At 48.5% G+C, this 18220-nt stretch overlaps 1 protein-coding gene across 2 annotated transcripts in view; it reads right to left on the bottom strand.

Annotated features, from left to right (window-relative positions):
- LOC142249781 (MTRF1L release factor glutamine methyltransferase-like) overlaps positions 1-18155 on the bottom strand; it is a 28633-nt gene extending 10478 nt beyond the window's left edge. The window contains exons 1-3 of one of the 2 annotated variants that reach the window (XM_075321645.1): positions 17872-18155; positions 11512-11706; positions 11012-11103 (exon numbers count right to left, since the gene is read on the bottom strand). In XM_075321645.1, coding sequence (XP_075177760.1) covers positions 11012-11103; positions 11512-11703 — 284 coding nt within the window. In that variant the 5' untranslated portion in view covers positions 11704-11706; positions 17872-18155. The remainder of the gene's footprint in view (positions 1-11011; positions 11104-11511; positions 11707-17871) is intronic. The other variant, XM_075321646.1, reaches the window with a different exon arrangement.
- Between the last annotated feature and the right edge of the window lie 65 nt (positions 18156-18220).

Below are 18220 nucleotides of genomic sequence, written 5' to 3'. Positions count from 1 at the left end.
CAGCATGGCGGATGAAGCACGTTTAGGAGTGCGCAGCATGGGAGATGGAGCACGATGGGGAGTGCGCAGCATGGCGGATGGAGCACGATAAGGAGTGCGCAGCATGGCGGATGGAGCACGATAAGGAGTGCGCAGCATGGCGGATGGAGCGCGTTTGGGAGTGCGCAGCATGGCGGATGGAGCACGTTTGGGAGTGCGCAGCATGGCGGATGGAGCACGTTTGGGAGTGCGCAGGATGGGAGATGGAGCACGATGGGGGGTGCGCAGCATAGGGGATGGAGCATGATGGGGAGTGCGCTGCATGGGGGATGGAGCACGATGGGGAGTGCGCTGCATGGGGGATGGAGCACGATGGGAAGTGCACACCTCCCCCCAACACACGCGCACGCGCGCACTGCACAACACACCACACACACACACACTGGGAACCACAAGCAACTGCCCTACACAGACACCCACAGACAACGCTGCACACACAAATATACGCACATACCGCACAACACACACATTGCACAAAACATACCTCCCCCCAAAACACACCACACACAAACCGCGCAACACACACACAGCGCTCCACAAACAACACCGCTCTCACCCCCCATCACACCCAGACAACATCCAGAACATGTACAGCGCCCTACACAAACACTTGGTAACTACACACAACAACATCCATATTATATTATATTATATTATATTATATTATATTATATTATATATATATATATATATATATATATATATATATATATATATATATATATATATATATATATATATATATATATATATATATATATATATATATATATATATATATATATATATATATATATATATATATATATATATATATATATATATATATATACACACACACTAGAAGGTGGCCCGATTCTACGCATCGGGTATTCTAGAATTTACGTTTTGTGTAGTTCATGTATGATTTTTATATATATATATATATATATATATATATATATATATATATATATATATATATATATATATATATATATAAACAAAAATCATACATGAACTACACAAAACGTAAATTCTAGAATACCCGATGCGTAGAATCGGGCCACCTTCTAGTGTGTATATATATATATATATATATATATATATATATATATATATATATATATATATATATATATATATATATATATATATATATATATATATATATATATAGATGTTGTTGTGTGTAGTTACCAAGTGTTTGTGTAGGGCGCTGTACATGTTCTGGATGTTCAGGAATGGAGAAAAACGAGTTTTTGTAGTGCAAACAATACAAGATTTATTTAGTGAATATGGTGACAAGGGCTTGAAAGAGTTAAGATGAACACTAAAAGCCGGATCAAAAAACTAAGTTTTACAAGCACCAATTATGGTGGTAGGTCCAATACATCCATAAAAGGTGTCCCTCTGTTTACAAAATAGAAGTGTACAGAATCGTATTCACATATAATACAGAGAGGACATTAGTGTACCCAAATCAATAGTGGCCATGGCCAATGGCAGATCTAAGGGTATGTAGTCAAATAGATGATTCCAATATATCCACAAGAAATGTCCCTCTGTTTACATCATACAAATGAGAGTGTACAAAAACATATTCACATATAATACAGAGGGAACATTAGCATACCCTAATCAATAATGATTATATCAGGGCCAACGGCAGATCCAAGAGTATGTAATCAGACAGGTGGTTCCAATACACCCACACAAGATGTCCCTCCGTTTACATCATATAAATGAGAGTGTACATAAACATGTTCACATATAACACAGAGGGGACATTATTATACCCTAAAAGTGGATGTATCAGGGCCAATGGCATATCCAAGGGCATGCAGTCAGATCATGACATTATAACATTAGCGTTCCTAGAGAGTCCGGGGTTATGGTAAACATAAGGTAAGAGGCACATCCGAACACAACTCACACCCCTTGTTTGCCAGGCCCACGTCCGATAACAGGTGCTGTGGTATAACTTTTTGATCCGGAAAAGAGGCCCCAACTAGCCCAACGTACGTTTCGATGAAGGTATTCAATCTTCTTCAGGGGATGGGATGCCATGGGGTACGTAGCAGAAATGCCGGTATTTAAATGGTGGCGGTAACTTTCCGATCCCGGAAATCACGTAGTGGCGCATGCGCAGATCCACCCGCGAAGTCTCGCGTGATGCACCGCCGTCATATCATCCCGCGCATGCGCGGGAGCGGGGACGCGTCACCATGGCTCCCGCGCATGCGCCCGACACCAGACGGCGGCGGCAACCACGGAGACAAAGGCAGGGGGACCCGGGCATGCGCACAGGAAAGCCGAGAATGGAAAGGAGGTACATATATCAGAACATTAGAGGCCACCAGTGACAATGTGTTCCAAAAGGGTCCATAGTAACATCATTAGGTGAATAGGATGCCTATATGGGAAAAACCAGATAGAACCAGCATTAAAAATTGGGACCATAAGAGCAGTTAAAAAAGGGAAGTTAAAAGTCACATTAACAATGACAAGAATTGCAGTAGGGCAAAGGGTGGTCACTCGGAGAATATCACAAACCAACTAAAATAAGAGAATTTTATACCTGATTTCTTAATGATAACGATGTTATAGAAAGGAAACATAGCTAATGGACTCATTAAGTCCATGAGGGGACATAGTATTAAGTGTGAGAATCCATTTCACTTCACATTGTGCCAAGCGCTTTTTAAGATCACCACCCCTGATCCCCCCATTTATCATGTCGATACCTCTGATTTTCAATTGGGAAGGGTCACAGGAGTGGTGAATCTTAAAATGCCTCGGCAAGGTTTTCAGAAGTGTGTCATCAGTTACTGTCCTGGCTGCGGAGATGTCCCTCACATGTTCTCTCACCCTGATGCGGAGCTCACGTGAAGTGAGCCCCACATATATCAGGGGACAGGTACAAGTCGCAAAATACACTACATGTGTAGAACCACATGTGATGTATTGCCGAATATTATAATTTTTCCTGCCATCTGAGGAACAAAACTGTGTACTACGAAGGACATTGCCGCAGGCCAGGCAATGTCCACAGGGAAAACATCCTTGCAATGGACCCCGTGAGCCGAAAGTATTGGATATGGGGGGGACATAATGACTTCGTACTAAAAAATCTTTCAGATTTTTAGCTCGTCTAGGTGTCATTAATGGCCGGTCTGTAAGGTTCTGGGCCAACGCCGGATCGGTTAATAAGACCGACCAGTGTTTCCTCATAATGTCCCGCATAGTATCCCATTTCTCATTATATGTCCCAATAAATCTCACCGAAGGGTCAAAAGAGTCCTGTTTCTTGGGAACGTGGGCAAGTAATTGTGCTCTAGGGGTTTTCTTGGCCCTGTTGTACCCAAATTTGATGTTCCTATTGCTGTAACCCCTATCAGAGAACCGGGCCCTGAGATCGGATGACTGAGTTTCAAACTTGCTATCAGAGGAGCATATCCGCCTCATTCTCAGAAATGAACTGATGACACACTTCTGAAAACCTTGCCGAGGCATTTTAAGATTCACCACTCCTGTGACCCTTCCCAATTGAAAATCAGAGGTATTGACATGATAAATGGGGGGGATCAGGGGTGGTGATCTTAAAAAGCGCTTGGCACAATGTGAAGTGAAATGGATTCTCACACTTAATACTATGTCCCCTCATGGACTTAATGAGTCCATTAGCTATGTTTCCTTTCTATAACATCGTTATCATTAAGAAATCAGGTATAAAATTCTCTTATTTTAGTTGGTTTGTGATATTCTCCGAGTGACCACCCTTTGCCCTACTGCAATTCTTGTCATTGTTAATGTGACTTTTAACTTCCCTTTTTTAACTGCTCTTATGGTCCCAATTTTTAATGCTGGTTCTATCTGGTTTTTCCCATATAGGCATCCTATTCACCTAATGATGTTACTATGGACCCTTTTGGAACACATTGTCACTGGTGGCCTCTAATGTTCTGATATATGTACCTCCTTTCCATTCCCGGCTTTCCTGTGCGCATGACCGGGTCCCCCTTCTTTTGTCTCCGTGGTTGCCGCCGCCGTCTGGTGTCGGGTGCATGCGCGGGAGCCATGGTGACGCGTCCCCGCTCCCGCGCATGCGCGGGATGATATGACGGCGGTGCATCACGCGAGACTTCGCGGGTGGATCTGCGCATACGCCACTACGTGATTTCCGGGATCGGAAAGTTACCGCCACCATTTAAATACCGGCATTTCTGCTACGTACCCCATGGCATCCCATCCCCTGAAGAAGATTGAATACCTTCATCGAAACGTACGTTGGGCTAGTTGGGGCCTCTTTTCCGGATCAAAAAGTTATACCACAGCACCTGTTATCGGACGTGGGCCTGGCAAACAAGGGGTGTGAGTTGTGTTCGGATGTGCCTCTTACCTTATGTTTACCATAACCCCGGACTCTCTAGGAACGCTAATGTTATAATGTCATGATCTGACTGCATGCCCTTGGATATGCCATTGGCCCTGATACATCCACTTTTAGGGTATAATAATGTCCCCTCTGTGTTATATGTGAACATGTTTATGTACACTCTCATTTATATGATGTAAACGGAGGGACATCTTGTGTGGGTGTATTGGAACCACCTGTCTGATTACATACTCTTGGATCTGCCGTTGGCCCTGATATAATCATTATTGATTAGGGTATGCTAATGTTCCCTCTGTATTATATGTGAATATGTTTTTGTACACTCTCATTTGTATGATGTAAACAGAGGGACATTTCTTGTGGATATATTGGAATCATCTATTTGACTACATACCCTTAGATCTGCCATTGGCCATGGTATAGCCACTATTGATTTGGGTACACTAATGTCCTCTCTGTATTATATGTGAATACGATTCTGTACACTTCTATTTTGTAAACAGAGGGACACCTTTTATGGATGTATTGGACCTACCACCATAATTGGTGCTTGTAAAACTTAGTTTTTTGATCCGGCTTTTAGTGTTCATCTTAACTCTTTCAAGCCCTTGTCACCATATTCACTAAATAAATCTTGTATTGTTTGCACTACAAAAACTCGTTTTTCTCCATTCCTGGATATAATTAGGAGTTTGTGCCACCTGTGTGATCCCTGGACAGACAGGGACGCCGGGTATATGACCAGTATGGTTTTCTGGAAATCTGTTATGATATGTTCTGGATGTTGTCTGGGTGTGATGGGGGGTGAGCGGTGTTATTTGTGTGTTGCGTTGTTTGTGGAGCGCTGTGTGTCTGTAGCGTTGTGTGTGTTGCGCGGTTTGTGTGTGTGTGGTGTGTTTTGGGGGGAGGAATGTTTTGTGCAATGTGTGTGTTGTGCGGTATTTGCGTATATTTGTGTGTGCAGCGTTGTCTGTGTGTGTGGGTGTCTGTGTAGGGCAGTTGTTTGTGGTTCCCAGTGTGTGTGTGTGGTGTGTTGTGCAGTGCGTGTGCGTGTGTGTGTGTTGGGGGGAGGTGTGCACTTCCCATTGTGCTCCATCTGCCATGCAGCGCACTCCCCATCGTGCTCCATCCCCCATGCAGCGCACTCCCCATCGTGCTCCATCCCCCATGCTGCGCACCCCCCCATCGTGCTCCATCCCCCATGCTGCGCACCCCCCATCGTGCTCCATCTCCCATCCTGCGCACTCCCAAAAGTGCTCCATCCGCCATGCTGCGCACTCCCAAACGTGCTCCATCCGCCATGCTGCGCACTCCCAAACGTGCTCCATCCGCCATGCTGCGCACTCCCTATCGTGCTCCATCCCCCATGCTGCGCACTCCCAAACGTGCTCCATCCGCCATACTCCGCACTCCCCATCGTGCTCCATCCCCCATGCAGCGCACTCCCCATCGTGCTCCATCCCCTATGCTGCGCACCCCCCATCGTGCTCCATCTCCCATGCTGCGCACTCCCCATCGTGCTCCATCCGCCATGCTGCGCACTCCCAAACGTGCTCCATCCGCCATACTCCGCACTCCCCATCGTGCTCCATCCCCCATGCAGCGCACTCCCCATCGTGCTCCATCCCCTATGCTGCGCACCCCCCATCGTGCTCCATCTCCCATTCTGCGCACTCCCAAACGTGCTCCATCCGCCATGCTGCGCACTCCCAAACGTGGTCCATCCGCCATGCTGCGCACTCCCTATCGTGCTCCATCCTCCATGCTGCGCACTCCCAAACGTGCTCCATCCGTCATGCTGCGCACTCCCAAACGTGCTCCATCCGCCATGCTGCGCACTCCCAAACGTGCTCCATTCGCCATGCTGCGCACTTCCAAACGTGCTCCATTCGCCATGCTGCGCACTCCCAAACGTGCTCCATCCCCCATGCTGCGCACTCCCAAACGTGCTCCATCCGCCATGCTGCGCACTCCCCATCGTGCTCCATCTCCCATGCTGCGCACTCCCAAACGTGCTCCATCCGCCATGCTGCGCACTCCCAAACGTGGTCCATCCGCCATGCTGCGCACTCCCAAACGTGCTCCATCCGCCATGCTCCGCACTTCCCATCGTGCTGCATCCCCCATGCTGCGCACTCCCAAACGTGCTCCATCCGCCATGCTGCGCATTCCCAAACGTGCTCCATCCGCCATGCTGCGCACTCCCAAACGTGCTCCATCCGCCATGCTGCGCACTCCCAAACGTGCTCCATCCGCCATGCTGCGCACACCCAAACGTGGTCCATCCGCCATGCTGCGCACTCCCAAACGTGCTCCATCCGCCATACTCCGCACTCCCCATCGTGCTGCATCCCCCATGCTGCGCCTGCGCACTCCCAAACGTGCTCCATCCGCCATGCTGCGCCAGCATCAGCCTCTCTACCCGCAGCATCAGCCTCTCTGTCCCCAGCATCAGCCTCTCTGTCCCCAGCATCAGCCTCTCTGTCCCCAGCATCAGCCTCTCTGTCCCCAGCATCAGCCTCTCTGTCCCCAGCATCAGCCTCTCTGTCCCCAGCATCAGCCTCTCTGTCCCCAGCATCAGCCTCTCTGTCCCCAGCATCAGCCTCTCTGTCCCCAGCATCAGCCTCTCTGTCCCCAGCATCAGCCTCTCTGTCCCCAGCATCAGCCTCTCTGTCCCCAGCATCAGCCTCTCTGTCCCCAGCATCAGCCTCTCTGTCTCCAGCATCAGCCTCCCCATCCCAGCCTTCCCCAGGATCAGCCTCTCTCCTCCCAGCCTCCTCCAGCACGCCATGCTCCTCTGCCGACACTCACACACCCGATCGCATACACTCACACACACCCGATCGCATACACTCACGCACACCCGATCGCATACACTCACGCACACCTGATCGCATACACTCACGCACACACACACTGACGATATCGCACATACGCGCTTATACTCACAACATCCGGAGATATCACATGCTTCTGGCCATGTGATCCTCCCACAGGTCCTGGAAGCTCACAGCACAGTATCGCCGCCGAGAAGCAAGCGATATCCATGGATGTTGTGAGTATGTGGATGCGATGTGAGGTGTGTGTGAGAGTGAGTGTGATCTGATTTGTGTGTGTGTCTGTGTGTGCTGTTATGTGTGTGTGTGTGTGTGTGTATTTTCCGCCGCTGCAGGACCTTGATGTGTGGATGCGATGTGATGTGTGTGTGAGGTGTGTGTGAGAGTGAGTGTGAGCCGGTGTACACTGGTAACTATGATACACATCGGGTAACTAAGGGACCTTAGTTACCCGATGTGTATAATGGTTACCAGCTTTCACGGCCTCCGTGAAGATCCCAGCATCGCAAGGTTATGTCTGGCGCTGCTGGGATCCTGACGGAGCCGGTGTAGAAGCAAGCGATATCCCAGGATGTTGTGATGTGTGAGGTGTGTGTGAGAGTGAGTGTGATCTGATGTGTGTGTGTGTACTCACCTGGGAATCGGGGCTCCGTGTCAGTTGGGCCAGAGCGAGCATGCATTGCGTGAGGGGGGCGGGGCCTGCAGAGAGTCGGGGCGAGAGGCCAATCCGTGTGGGGGGGCGGGGCCATGGCGAGCCCAGCGGCCAATCAGCTTTGTGTCACCGTAAGGACACAATTTCGGAGCATGACAGACAGACAGACAGACAGACAGACTAAGGCAATTATATATAGATAACAAAAATCATACATGAACTACACAATACGTAAATTCTAGAATACCCGATGCGTAGAATCGGGCCACCTTTTAGTATATTATATATATATATATATATATATATATATATATATATATATATATATATATATATATATATATATATATATATATATATACATATATACATACAGTTAGGTCCAGAAATATTTGGACAGTGACACAATTTTCGCGAGTTGGGCTCTGCATGCCACCACATTGGATTTGAAATGAAATCTCTACAACAGAATTCAAGTGCAGATTGTAACGTTTAATTTGAAGGTTTGAACAAAAATATCTGATAGAAATTGTAGGAATTGTCACATTTCTTTACAAACACTCCACATTTTAGGAGGTCAAAAGTAATTGGACAAATAAACCAAACCTAAACAAAATATTTTTATTTTCAATATTTTGTTGCGAATCCTTTGGAGGCAATCACTGCCTTAAGTCTGGAACCCATGGACATCACCAAACGCTGGGTTTCCTCCTTCTTAATGCTTTGCCAGGCCTTTACAGCCGCAGCCTTCAGGTCTTGCTTGTTTGTGGGTCTTTCCGTCTTAAGTCTGGATTTGAGCAAGTGAAATGCATGCTCAATTGGGTTAAGATCTGGTGATTGACTTGGCCATTGCAGAATGTTCCACTTTTTTGCACTCATGAACTCCTGGGTAGCTTTGGCTGTATGCTTGGGGTCATTGTCCATCTGTACTATGAAGCGCCGTCCGATCAACTTTGCGGCATTTGGCTGAATCTGAGCTGAAAGTATATCCCGGTACACTTCAGAATTCATCCGGCTACTCTTGTCTGCTGTTATGTCATCAATAAACACAAGTGACCCAGTGCCATTGAAAGCCATGCATGCCCATGCCATCACGTTGCCTCCACCATGTTTTACAGAGGATGTGGTGTGCCTTGGATCATGTGCCGTTCCCTTTCTTCTCCAAACTTTTTTCTTCCCATCATTCTGGTACAGGTTGATCTTGGTCTCATCTGTCCATAGAATACTTTTCCAGAACTGAGCTGGCTTCATGAGGTGTTTTTCAGCAAATTTAACTCTGTCCTGTCTATTTTTGGAATTGATGAATGGTTTGCATCTAGATGTGAACCCTTTGTATTTACTTTCATGGAGTCTTCTCTTTACTGTTGACTTAGAGACAGATACACCTACTTCACTGAGAGTGTTCTGGACTTCAGTTGATGTTGTGAACGGGTTCTTCTTCACCAAAGAAAGTATGCGGCGATCATCCACCACTGTTGTCATCCGTGGACGCCCAGGCCTTTTTGAGTTCCCAAGCTCACCAGTCAATTCCTTTTTTCTCAGAATGTACCCGACTGTTGATTTTGCTACTCCAAGCATGTCTGCTATCTCTCTGATGGATTTTTTCTTTTTTTTCAGCCTCAGGATGTTCTGCTTCACCTCAATTGAGAGTTCCTTAGGGTATGTGCGCACGTTGCTTTTTACCTGCTTTTTTGCTGCTTTTTCTTCTGCGCTGTTTAATGCCAAAATGGATGTGTTCTTCTATTCAAGCAAAGTCTATGGGAATTTGGGTTTCTTGTTCACACTATGTTGTTCAAAATGCTGCCTTTTTGAGGCAGAACTTTGGTCAAAAACTCAGCTTTTCAAAGAAGCAACATGTCAATTGTTTTTGCCATTTGGGTTTTGCACTGCAAAGCTGAGTTTTTGACCAAAGTTCTGCCACAAAAAGGCAGCATTTTGAACAACATAGTGTGAACAAGAAACCCAAATTCCCATAGACTTTGCTTGAATAGAAGAACACATCCATTTTGGCATTAAACAGCGCAGAAGAAAAAGCAGCAAAAAAGCAGGTAAAAAGCAACGTGCGCACATACCCTTAGACCGCATGTTGTCTGGTCACAGCAACAGCTTCCAAATGCAAAACCACACACCTGTAATCAACCCCAGACCTTTTAACTACTTCATTGATTACAGGTTAACGAGGGAGACGCCTTCAGAGTTAATTGCAGCCCTTAGAGTCCCTTGTCCAATTACTTTTGGTCCCTTGAAAAAGAGGAGGCTATGCATTACAGAGCTATGATTCCTAAACCCTTTCTCCGATTTGGATGTGAAAACTCTCATATTGCAGCTGGGAGTGTGCACTTTCAGCCCATATTATATATATAATTGTATTTCTGAACATGTTTTTGTAAACAGCTAAAATAACAAAACTTGTGTCACTGTCCAAATATTTCTGGACCTAACTGTATATATATATATATAAAACCGTGCACCCAAGGGATCAGCACTCTCCACATGTATGCAGCTATACTAGTATATATATATTTACAGCTCGACAGGGATGGACATACTGCAATCCGCGCACAGTATGTATATGGAGTCATCGCGCTCCGCTCGCTCCACACTGGATTCATTGTTCCGGGAAGTTGTGATTCATCTGTTACTTAACTACAGTATATAATAAAGGAACGAGGCCAAAAGAAATTATACAATCCTCGTCAGTGGTGCTCCACATACAAGTCACCTTTACATAACCCTGCACTGCTGTACTGTGCTTACACTCCTGCCACATCCAGAGCTGTATTCATAGTTCTGCTGGACGTGGCTTTGAATCGTACGATCTCTCAGACAGCGCAGTGCATTGTAGGAAATTTATTTTTTTTCTGTACAGAGCAACATGAAGCAGTTACGATGATTCGCTGCGATGCTGAACCAGCACGCGGTGTCCTGTAACCTGGAAACAACAGACGAGGAACCAGCAGAATTGTGAATGCAGCTCTGGATGTGACTTGTGATCAAGACAACTGAGTACAAGAGAAATAAAGTTAAGGATTTTTTACTACTGAGCTTCACATGGAAAAATGATCAAATATATAATATCAGTGATATCCGGTGGAGTTCAGTCACCTCTTCAGACGTTCTTGTGCCATTTTCTCTACAAGCACGAGCTTATCAGCAGGTACCGGAGACCGAGCTACATGGGATCCGATCGTGTGCATCTGCCGAAAAGAAAAACGGATCTATGAGACTGGATCATTCTCCCCGACTGGAGGACTGGGGTGCAGACAATGCATATATTGGGAAGCTATACTGTAAACGTAGTCACACAGCATGCCTGCTCAATGAGCTGCGGCCAGATTCCTCTCCCCTCCAGACCCAACCCCTATGTCCTCCTCCTTCTCCAGACCTCCAAGTCCCTTTCTCCAGACCCCTCTGTCCCTTGCCCCAGACCCCCAAGTCCCTTCCCCCAGACCCCCAAGTCCCTTCCCCCAGAACCCCAAGTCCCTTCCCCCAGACCCCCAAGTCCCTTCCCCCAGACCCCCAAGTCCCTTCCTCCAGACCCCCAAGTCCCTTCCTCCAGACCTCTGTCACCATCCTGAGTTCTCTTCACAGGATTTTGCACTCACCGTCTTTGCTCCAAGTGCATGAGCTGTTAGTATTTGACTGGAGTCCTCCGGTTCAGGGATCCCATGTTCACGAAAGACTTTTTCCCAGTACGATGCCAGCTTACCCGGTGTCATTCCATTTAATCCCATCTTGCGGCATGGCACTGATTTATGGGCAACTTTAGCAAGAAATTGACGCAGCAAAAGATGCATGACCTGCAAGGCGAGATAAAAACTCTGCGTTAATCCGGCAGTAAACAAATGGCAACATAATCACCAGATCTGCATCCCAGTGCTCGGCTGCAGCCAAACACCAGTCTCACCTAATGGCCCCGTTACCTTCTATTCTCTGGCCCAAGGTAAGCACCTCAGTATCGCCCCTAAAATGCATCTCTAGTACTGCCCTACTGTTCATCCTGAACCCCCTGATTCATGAACAGAATTTCAGCACTACAGTGACTACCGACACATAAGAAGAGCAGCAGCAGGAAGATGGGGTGTATCTTCAAATGTCAGTGTAGACGCCCTTCAGGGCGTTTGGAAATCTGGGTAACCAAGAGCGCTATAATGGGCGTCATTGGCGGCTCTAACTTGGATCAACATGCAAAGTGGGGGTGACGGGAACGGACACGTTCAGGTGATTTTTTTGTTATAACTATACAGAGAACATCAGAGCAAGTAACAATCCCACGGACACGGAGGAGGGAGCCCGTACCTCTCCATCAGTTCCAGGAATTCGGGGTGGGAGTTTGTTCCTCTTCAGATCACTGGAAATCTGTCCAGCATTGGCCAAAAAAATTGGGGCCCCCAACTCCGGACGGTCGAGGGGGGGGCCAACTCCGGACGGTCGAGGGGGGGGGGGGCAACTCCGGACGGTCGAGGGGGGGGGCCCCAACTCCGGACGGTCGAGGGGGGGGGGGGGCCCAACTCCGGACGGTCGAGGGGGGGGGGGGGCCCAACTCCGGACGGTCGAGGGGGGGGGGGCCCAACTCCGGACGGTCGAGGGGGGGGGGGGAGGGGCCCAACTCCGGACGGTCGAGGGGGGGGGGGAGGGGCCCAACTCCGGACGGTCGAGGGGGGGGGGAGGGGCCAACTCCGGACGGTCGAGGGGGGGGAGGGGCCAACTCCAGACGGTCGAGGGGGGGGAGGGGCCAACTCCGGACGGTCGAGGGGGGGGCGCAACTCCGAACGGTCGAGGAGGGGGGGGGGGGCAACTCCGAACGGTCGAGGGGGGGGGGGCCAACTCCGGACGGTCGAGGGGGGGGGGGGGCCAACTCCGGACGGTCGAGGGGGGGGGGGGGCCAACTCCGGACGGTCGAGGGGGGGGCCCAACTCCGGACGGTCGAGGGGGGGGGGGGCCCAACTCCGGACGGTCGAGGGGGGGGGGCCAACTCCGGACGGTCGAGGGGGGGGGGGGGCCAACTCCGGACGGTCGAGGGGGGGGGGGCCCCAACTCCGGACGGTCGAGGAGGGGGGGGGGGGCAACTCCGGACGGTCGAGGGGGGGGGGGCCCAATTCCGCAATTCCGGACGGTCAGGGGTGATCTCTGGACGGTCAGGTCCAGTCGCTCGTTAGGGACAGTGTCCGGGTTCTCTGGACAATCGTTTTTCTTTCTTACAGATTTAACAAGAAGTAGTCAACATGGTGAAAAATAATTAAAATCTAACTTTTATTACGGTATATTAAAGTTAAATAAGTGCAAGTGCTACTTATAAAGATAAGATGGAATAAGGGGTGCTTCACACATAGCGAGATCGCGGCTGAGTTACGCTTTTTGTGACGCAGCAGTGACCTCATTAGCGATCTCGCTGTGTGTGACACTGAGCAGTGATCTGGCCCCTGCTGTGAGATCGCTGCTCGTTACACACAGTGCTGGTTCGTTTTTTTATTGTTGCTCTCCTGCTGATAAGCACACATCGCTGTGTGTGACAGCGAGAGAGCAACAATCCTGAATGTGCAGGGAGCAGGAGCCGGCGTCTGACAGCCTGCGGTAAGCTGTAACCAAGGTAAACATTGGGTAACCAAGGTGGTTACCCGATATTTACCTTCGTTACCAGCCTCCGCCGCTCTCACGCTGCCAGCGCCGGCTCCCAGCTCTCTGCACATGTGGCTGCAGTACACATCGGGTAATTAACCCGATGTGTACTGTAGCTAGGAGTGCAGGGAGCCAGTGCTAAGCAGTGTGCGCGGCTCCCTGCTCTCTGCACATGTTGCAGCACAGCGACGCGTGTCGTTATGATCGCTGCTTCTGCTGTGTTTGACAGCTAAGCAGCGATCATAACAGCGACTTACAAGGTCGCTGTTACGTCACAGAAAATGGTGACGTAACAGCGACGTCGTTGTCGCTTAGTGTGAACCCAGCTTAACAGTTCCAAGTGCCAATTAGCAGACTGCAGAATAATTATACCAGCAAAAGAGACAAACTGGCTGCAGTATCTCTGTTCAAAAGGCCAATCGAGTGCACTAGAGTAAAGGCCCCGTCAAACACAACGAGATCACTAACGAGATCGTTGCTGAGTCACCGTTTCTGTGATGCAGTAACGATCTCGCCAGCGATCTCATTATGTGTGACACCTACCAGCGATCAGGCCCCTGCTGTGAGGTCGCCGGTCGTTGCCGAATGGTCCGGATCATTTTCTTCAAAGGCGATGTCCTGCTGGGCAGATGCATCGCTGTGTTTGACGCCTACCAACGACATCCTATCATGGTCCCACCGCCCGCTGAGATCGTTATATAGGTCGCTGATCGTTACTGCGTCGTCGGTAAGATCAACTATGTGACATCTCACCAGCGACCTCCCAGCGACTTACCAGCAATCCTTATCAGGTCGTTTCGTTGTCAGGATCGCTGGTAAGTCATTGTGTGTGACTGGGCCTTAATAAGATATTGGTTATGATTTTAGCCTCCATATTAGGTGTTAATCAGTGGGGAAATACTGAGGTACAGAGAATGTATAGGAACAATCTGAATAAAGGAGAGAATTCCTCTTCATAATGTATTGAGATTGAGCACTGGCCTTCATCACTCTCAAAAGGACAAATAGAAAAAAAAAAACATGGGGTGTAGGATCATAAGACAGTGGTCATCAGTCCTCAAGTGGGTGTTGAGGATGCATGCGTTTTTGCCACGTTTTTACTGCATTTTGCCCACAGCGTTTTTTAAGTCAAATCTATTGATTGGAAAGACTCAAAAACGCAGGAAAAACGGAAAAAGTATTAACATGCTGCGTCTTGAAAAATCCAGCCAAAAAAAAGATGCACAATATGGACGGCAAAATAAAAATCATAGACTTTGCTGGGGGAAGGAAATGCATGCATTTTGGTGCATCTTTGTGACCTCAAAAACACACCAAAAGATGCACTGTGTGAACATAGCCTAACGCTCTCCAGATGTCTGGGGTTGCAACAATCTTAATCCTAGAAATCCCTCTGACAGACTAGGAGGTCCCTACTGCCCCACTTGCTCCAGCCCTTGCAATGGCAGTGCATAACTTGCCCTGTTCAGGAGGCTCTGAACTAGACTCCTGGTGGAATCACTCCTATGTGAGCAGTCCTCTTCACCTGTGTGTACACTGTCCCCTGAAGAACCTTAAGGGAAGAAACACCTCGGGATGAACTGGGGGAGAGAACAGGGTAAGTTCTGGACTTCCCTAGCAAGAGCTGGAGCAAATTGGGCAGTAGGGACATCCTAGTCTGCCAGAGGGATTTCTAGGGTTAAGATCATTGCAACCGCAGACAACTGGAGAACGTTAAAGCTGGAAATGTCTGCACCCCGATGACCATCCATGAATAGGTGAGATTGTAACGATAGCGGTGGTAGAGGTCGCTGGCTCGGGGGTACAGGGGCCCGCCGACCCCAACAACTACTTCAGCTGCATGTTAATCCGAGGGCATACATCCAGCTGAAATGCATTGCGGCTCAGTAACCCGCCGGGTCCCTGCGCTGCAATACACACTGCTGGCCAAACAGTGGTTGATGGCGGCGCATGACAGTGACGTCATGCACCATGGCGTGAACTCCGATGTCAGCTGCCGGCCACTATGCGCTGGCTACCGAGGACACATGGAAGCAGAGAGAAGGTGAGTAGAATGTTTTTGTCAAATTCTGTGTTAGAGACAGAACAGATGTACCAGGATGAGGACCATATACACCAGGATGGGGACCATATATACCAGGATAGGGACCATGCATACCAGGATCAGAACCATAAACACCAGGATGGGGACCATACGTACTAAGATGGGGACCATACGTACTAGGATGGGGACCATACGTACTAGGATGGGGACCATACGTACTAGGATGGGGACCATACGTACTAGGATGGGGACCATACGTACTAGGATGGGGACCATACGTACTAGGATGGGGACCATACGTACTAGGATGGGGACCATACGTACTAGGATGGGGACCATACGTACTAGGATGGGGACCATACGTACTAGGATGGGGACCATACGTACTAGGATGGGGGACATATATACCAGGATGGGCCCAGGATGAGGACCATATATACCAGGATGGGGGACATATAAACCAGGATGAGAACTATGTATACCAGAATTGGTCCAGAATGAGCACAGTTTTACCGGATAGGGCCAGGATGAGGACATATTTACCTGGATGGGCATATGCAGTATATACACCAGGATGAGGAACATATGCCAGGATGGGGACCATGTATACCAGGGTAGACCCAGGATGAGGACCATACATACCAGGATGTGGGACCATATTACATAATGAAGGGGAGGGGGGGCAATTTGTATGTCTTTATTGGATTTAGAACACTATAGGGGCCCATACATCTGACCGTGTAGGGGAGGGTGGGGGCAGGTCCAAATTTTGCACCGGGCCCATCAAACTATAGTTACACCACTATTCCTTATTATTTAGTTCTATGATGCACTATTACTGTTATACCTAGGGGACAACACCCACTTGAGGACTGATGACCACTGTCGTATGATCCTACACTCCATTGGGATTTTTTCTTTTTATGTTCTTTTGAGAGTGATGAAGGCCATTGCCTGCTCTAAATACATTAAGAAGAGGAAATTTCTCCTTTATTGAGATTGTTCCCATACATTCTCTGTAACCCAGTATTTCCCCACTGATTAACACCTATTGTGGAGGCTAAAATAATAAACAATATCCTATTTCCTCTCGTGCACTCGGTTGGTCTCTATTGCTGGTATAATTAGTCCACAATCTGCTAATTGACACTTGGGACTGTTATTCCATTCTTCTTTTTATAAATATCACTTCCGCTTTTTTTAACTTTGATATAATAAAAGTTAGATTTTAATTCATTTTTCCCCACGCTGAGCACTGTGAGGTGCTGTGGAGTGCGATACGTTTTTATTCCCATTCATTTACCATCTACCGTTTAATTAGAAGGCGAAATGAAGACAATAATAGAATACACAGCGGAGCAGCCCGGACGTGAAAACGCCAGCTACAAAAATATAAAAAAGTGCCAAAAAAATGGGCATAAAACTGGGCACCAAAGGGTTGCATGACTTTGTGCTGATCTGTCACAACCGGTCCAGACGGTGGTGTCCGCAGGTCACGCCATGTTTGGTGCCAGTCACCCCATCTCATTTCTCCAATGGGCTCAGGCTGTGGTGCCCCGTGACCCCAACTTGTGCCAGTTTTCGCTGTTAAAAGTCACCCTGTCTCATTTCTCCCGTGGGCTCAGGCTGCGGTGACCCCATCTTGTGCCAGTCCTCGCTATTATCAGTCACCCCGTCTTATTTGTCGCATGGGCTCAGGCTGCAGTGCCCCCTGTGACCCCATCTTGTGCCAGTTCTCGCTGTTATCAGTCACCCAGTCTTGTTTGTCCCATGGGCTCAGGCTGCAGTGCCCCCTGTGACCCCATCTTGTGCCAGTTCTCGCTGTTATCAGTCACCCAGTCTTGTTTGTCCCATGGGCTCAGGCTGTGGTGCCCCCTGTGACCCCATCTTGAGCCAGTTCTCGCCGTTAAAAGCCAGTCTTGTTTTTCCTGTAGGTTCAGGCTGCGGCGTCCCCTGTGACCCCATCTTTTGCCAGTTCTCGCTGTTATCAGTCGCCTCTGGCCACTCCGCGTCATTTCCATCATTTCTGCTAACTATTAAACTTGTAAAAGAACGAAAAAAGAAAATGTGAATAAGAAACTAAAGAGAACAGACCTCAGCCTCTCTCTCAAAGGCTGAGGTGGAACCACAAATCACAGCATGCCCAGGGAGGTGGTGAGGAGACATACTGGGACTTGTGGTGCGTCATTCACGTGACGGCAATGGAGAAACACACAGACACGAACCCCCGGGGCCGCAGTAACGGCAGGAGGGAGCGGGCTGCCTGGAGCTCAGCGATACCTGCACAGAGAACCAACCCTACCTGGCAGCTAAAGGGTTAACGAAGCACTCTGACATACACGGACATACGACTTCCGGTGTCCTCCCGAAAACGAAGCACTGGCACATCAGTCCGCACAGAATTCGCGTTTACTTCAGTCGCATGAATATTGCTGTCCTTTTACTAGTTTCCGTCTTCAGCCCCGGAGACATTTTGGAGAAGCTATTCCGTTAACTGTCGTAGTATATATGTGGTCCTTCCCAGAATCCACTACACATCAGGAATGGCAGCACCCGTAGTAAAGATGGCGACATCACGTCGCTCAAAAAGACTTCTTTCCGTCTCAAACGCGCGCATGCGTAGTGACAGAAAGTAATACAAAACCATTCGC

Source organism: Anomaloglossus baeobatrachus, chromosome 8, assembly GCF_048569485.1.
Source record: "Anomaloglossus baeobatrachus isolate aAnoBae1 chromosome 8, aAnoBae1.hap1, whole genome shotgun sequence".
Classification (NCBI taxonomy): domain Eukaryota; kingdom Metazoa; phylum Chordata; class Amphibia; order Anura; family Aromobatidae; genus Anomaloglossus; species Anomaloglossus baeobatrachus.
The sequence above is the reverse complement of the archived record's forward strand: the minus strand, read 5'-3'. Positions and strand labels throughout refer to the sequence as shown.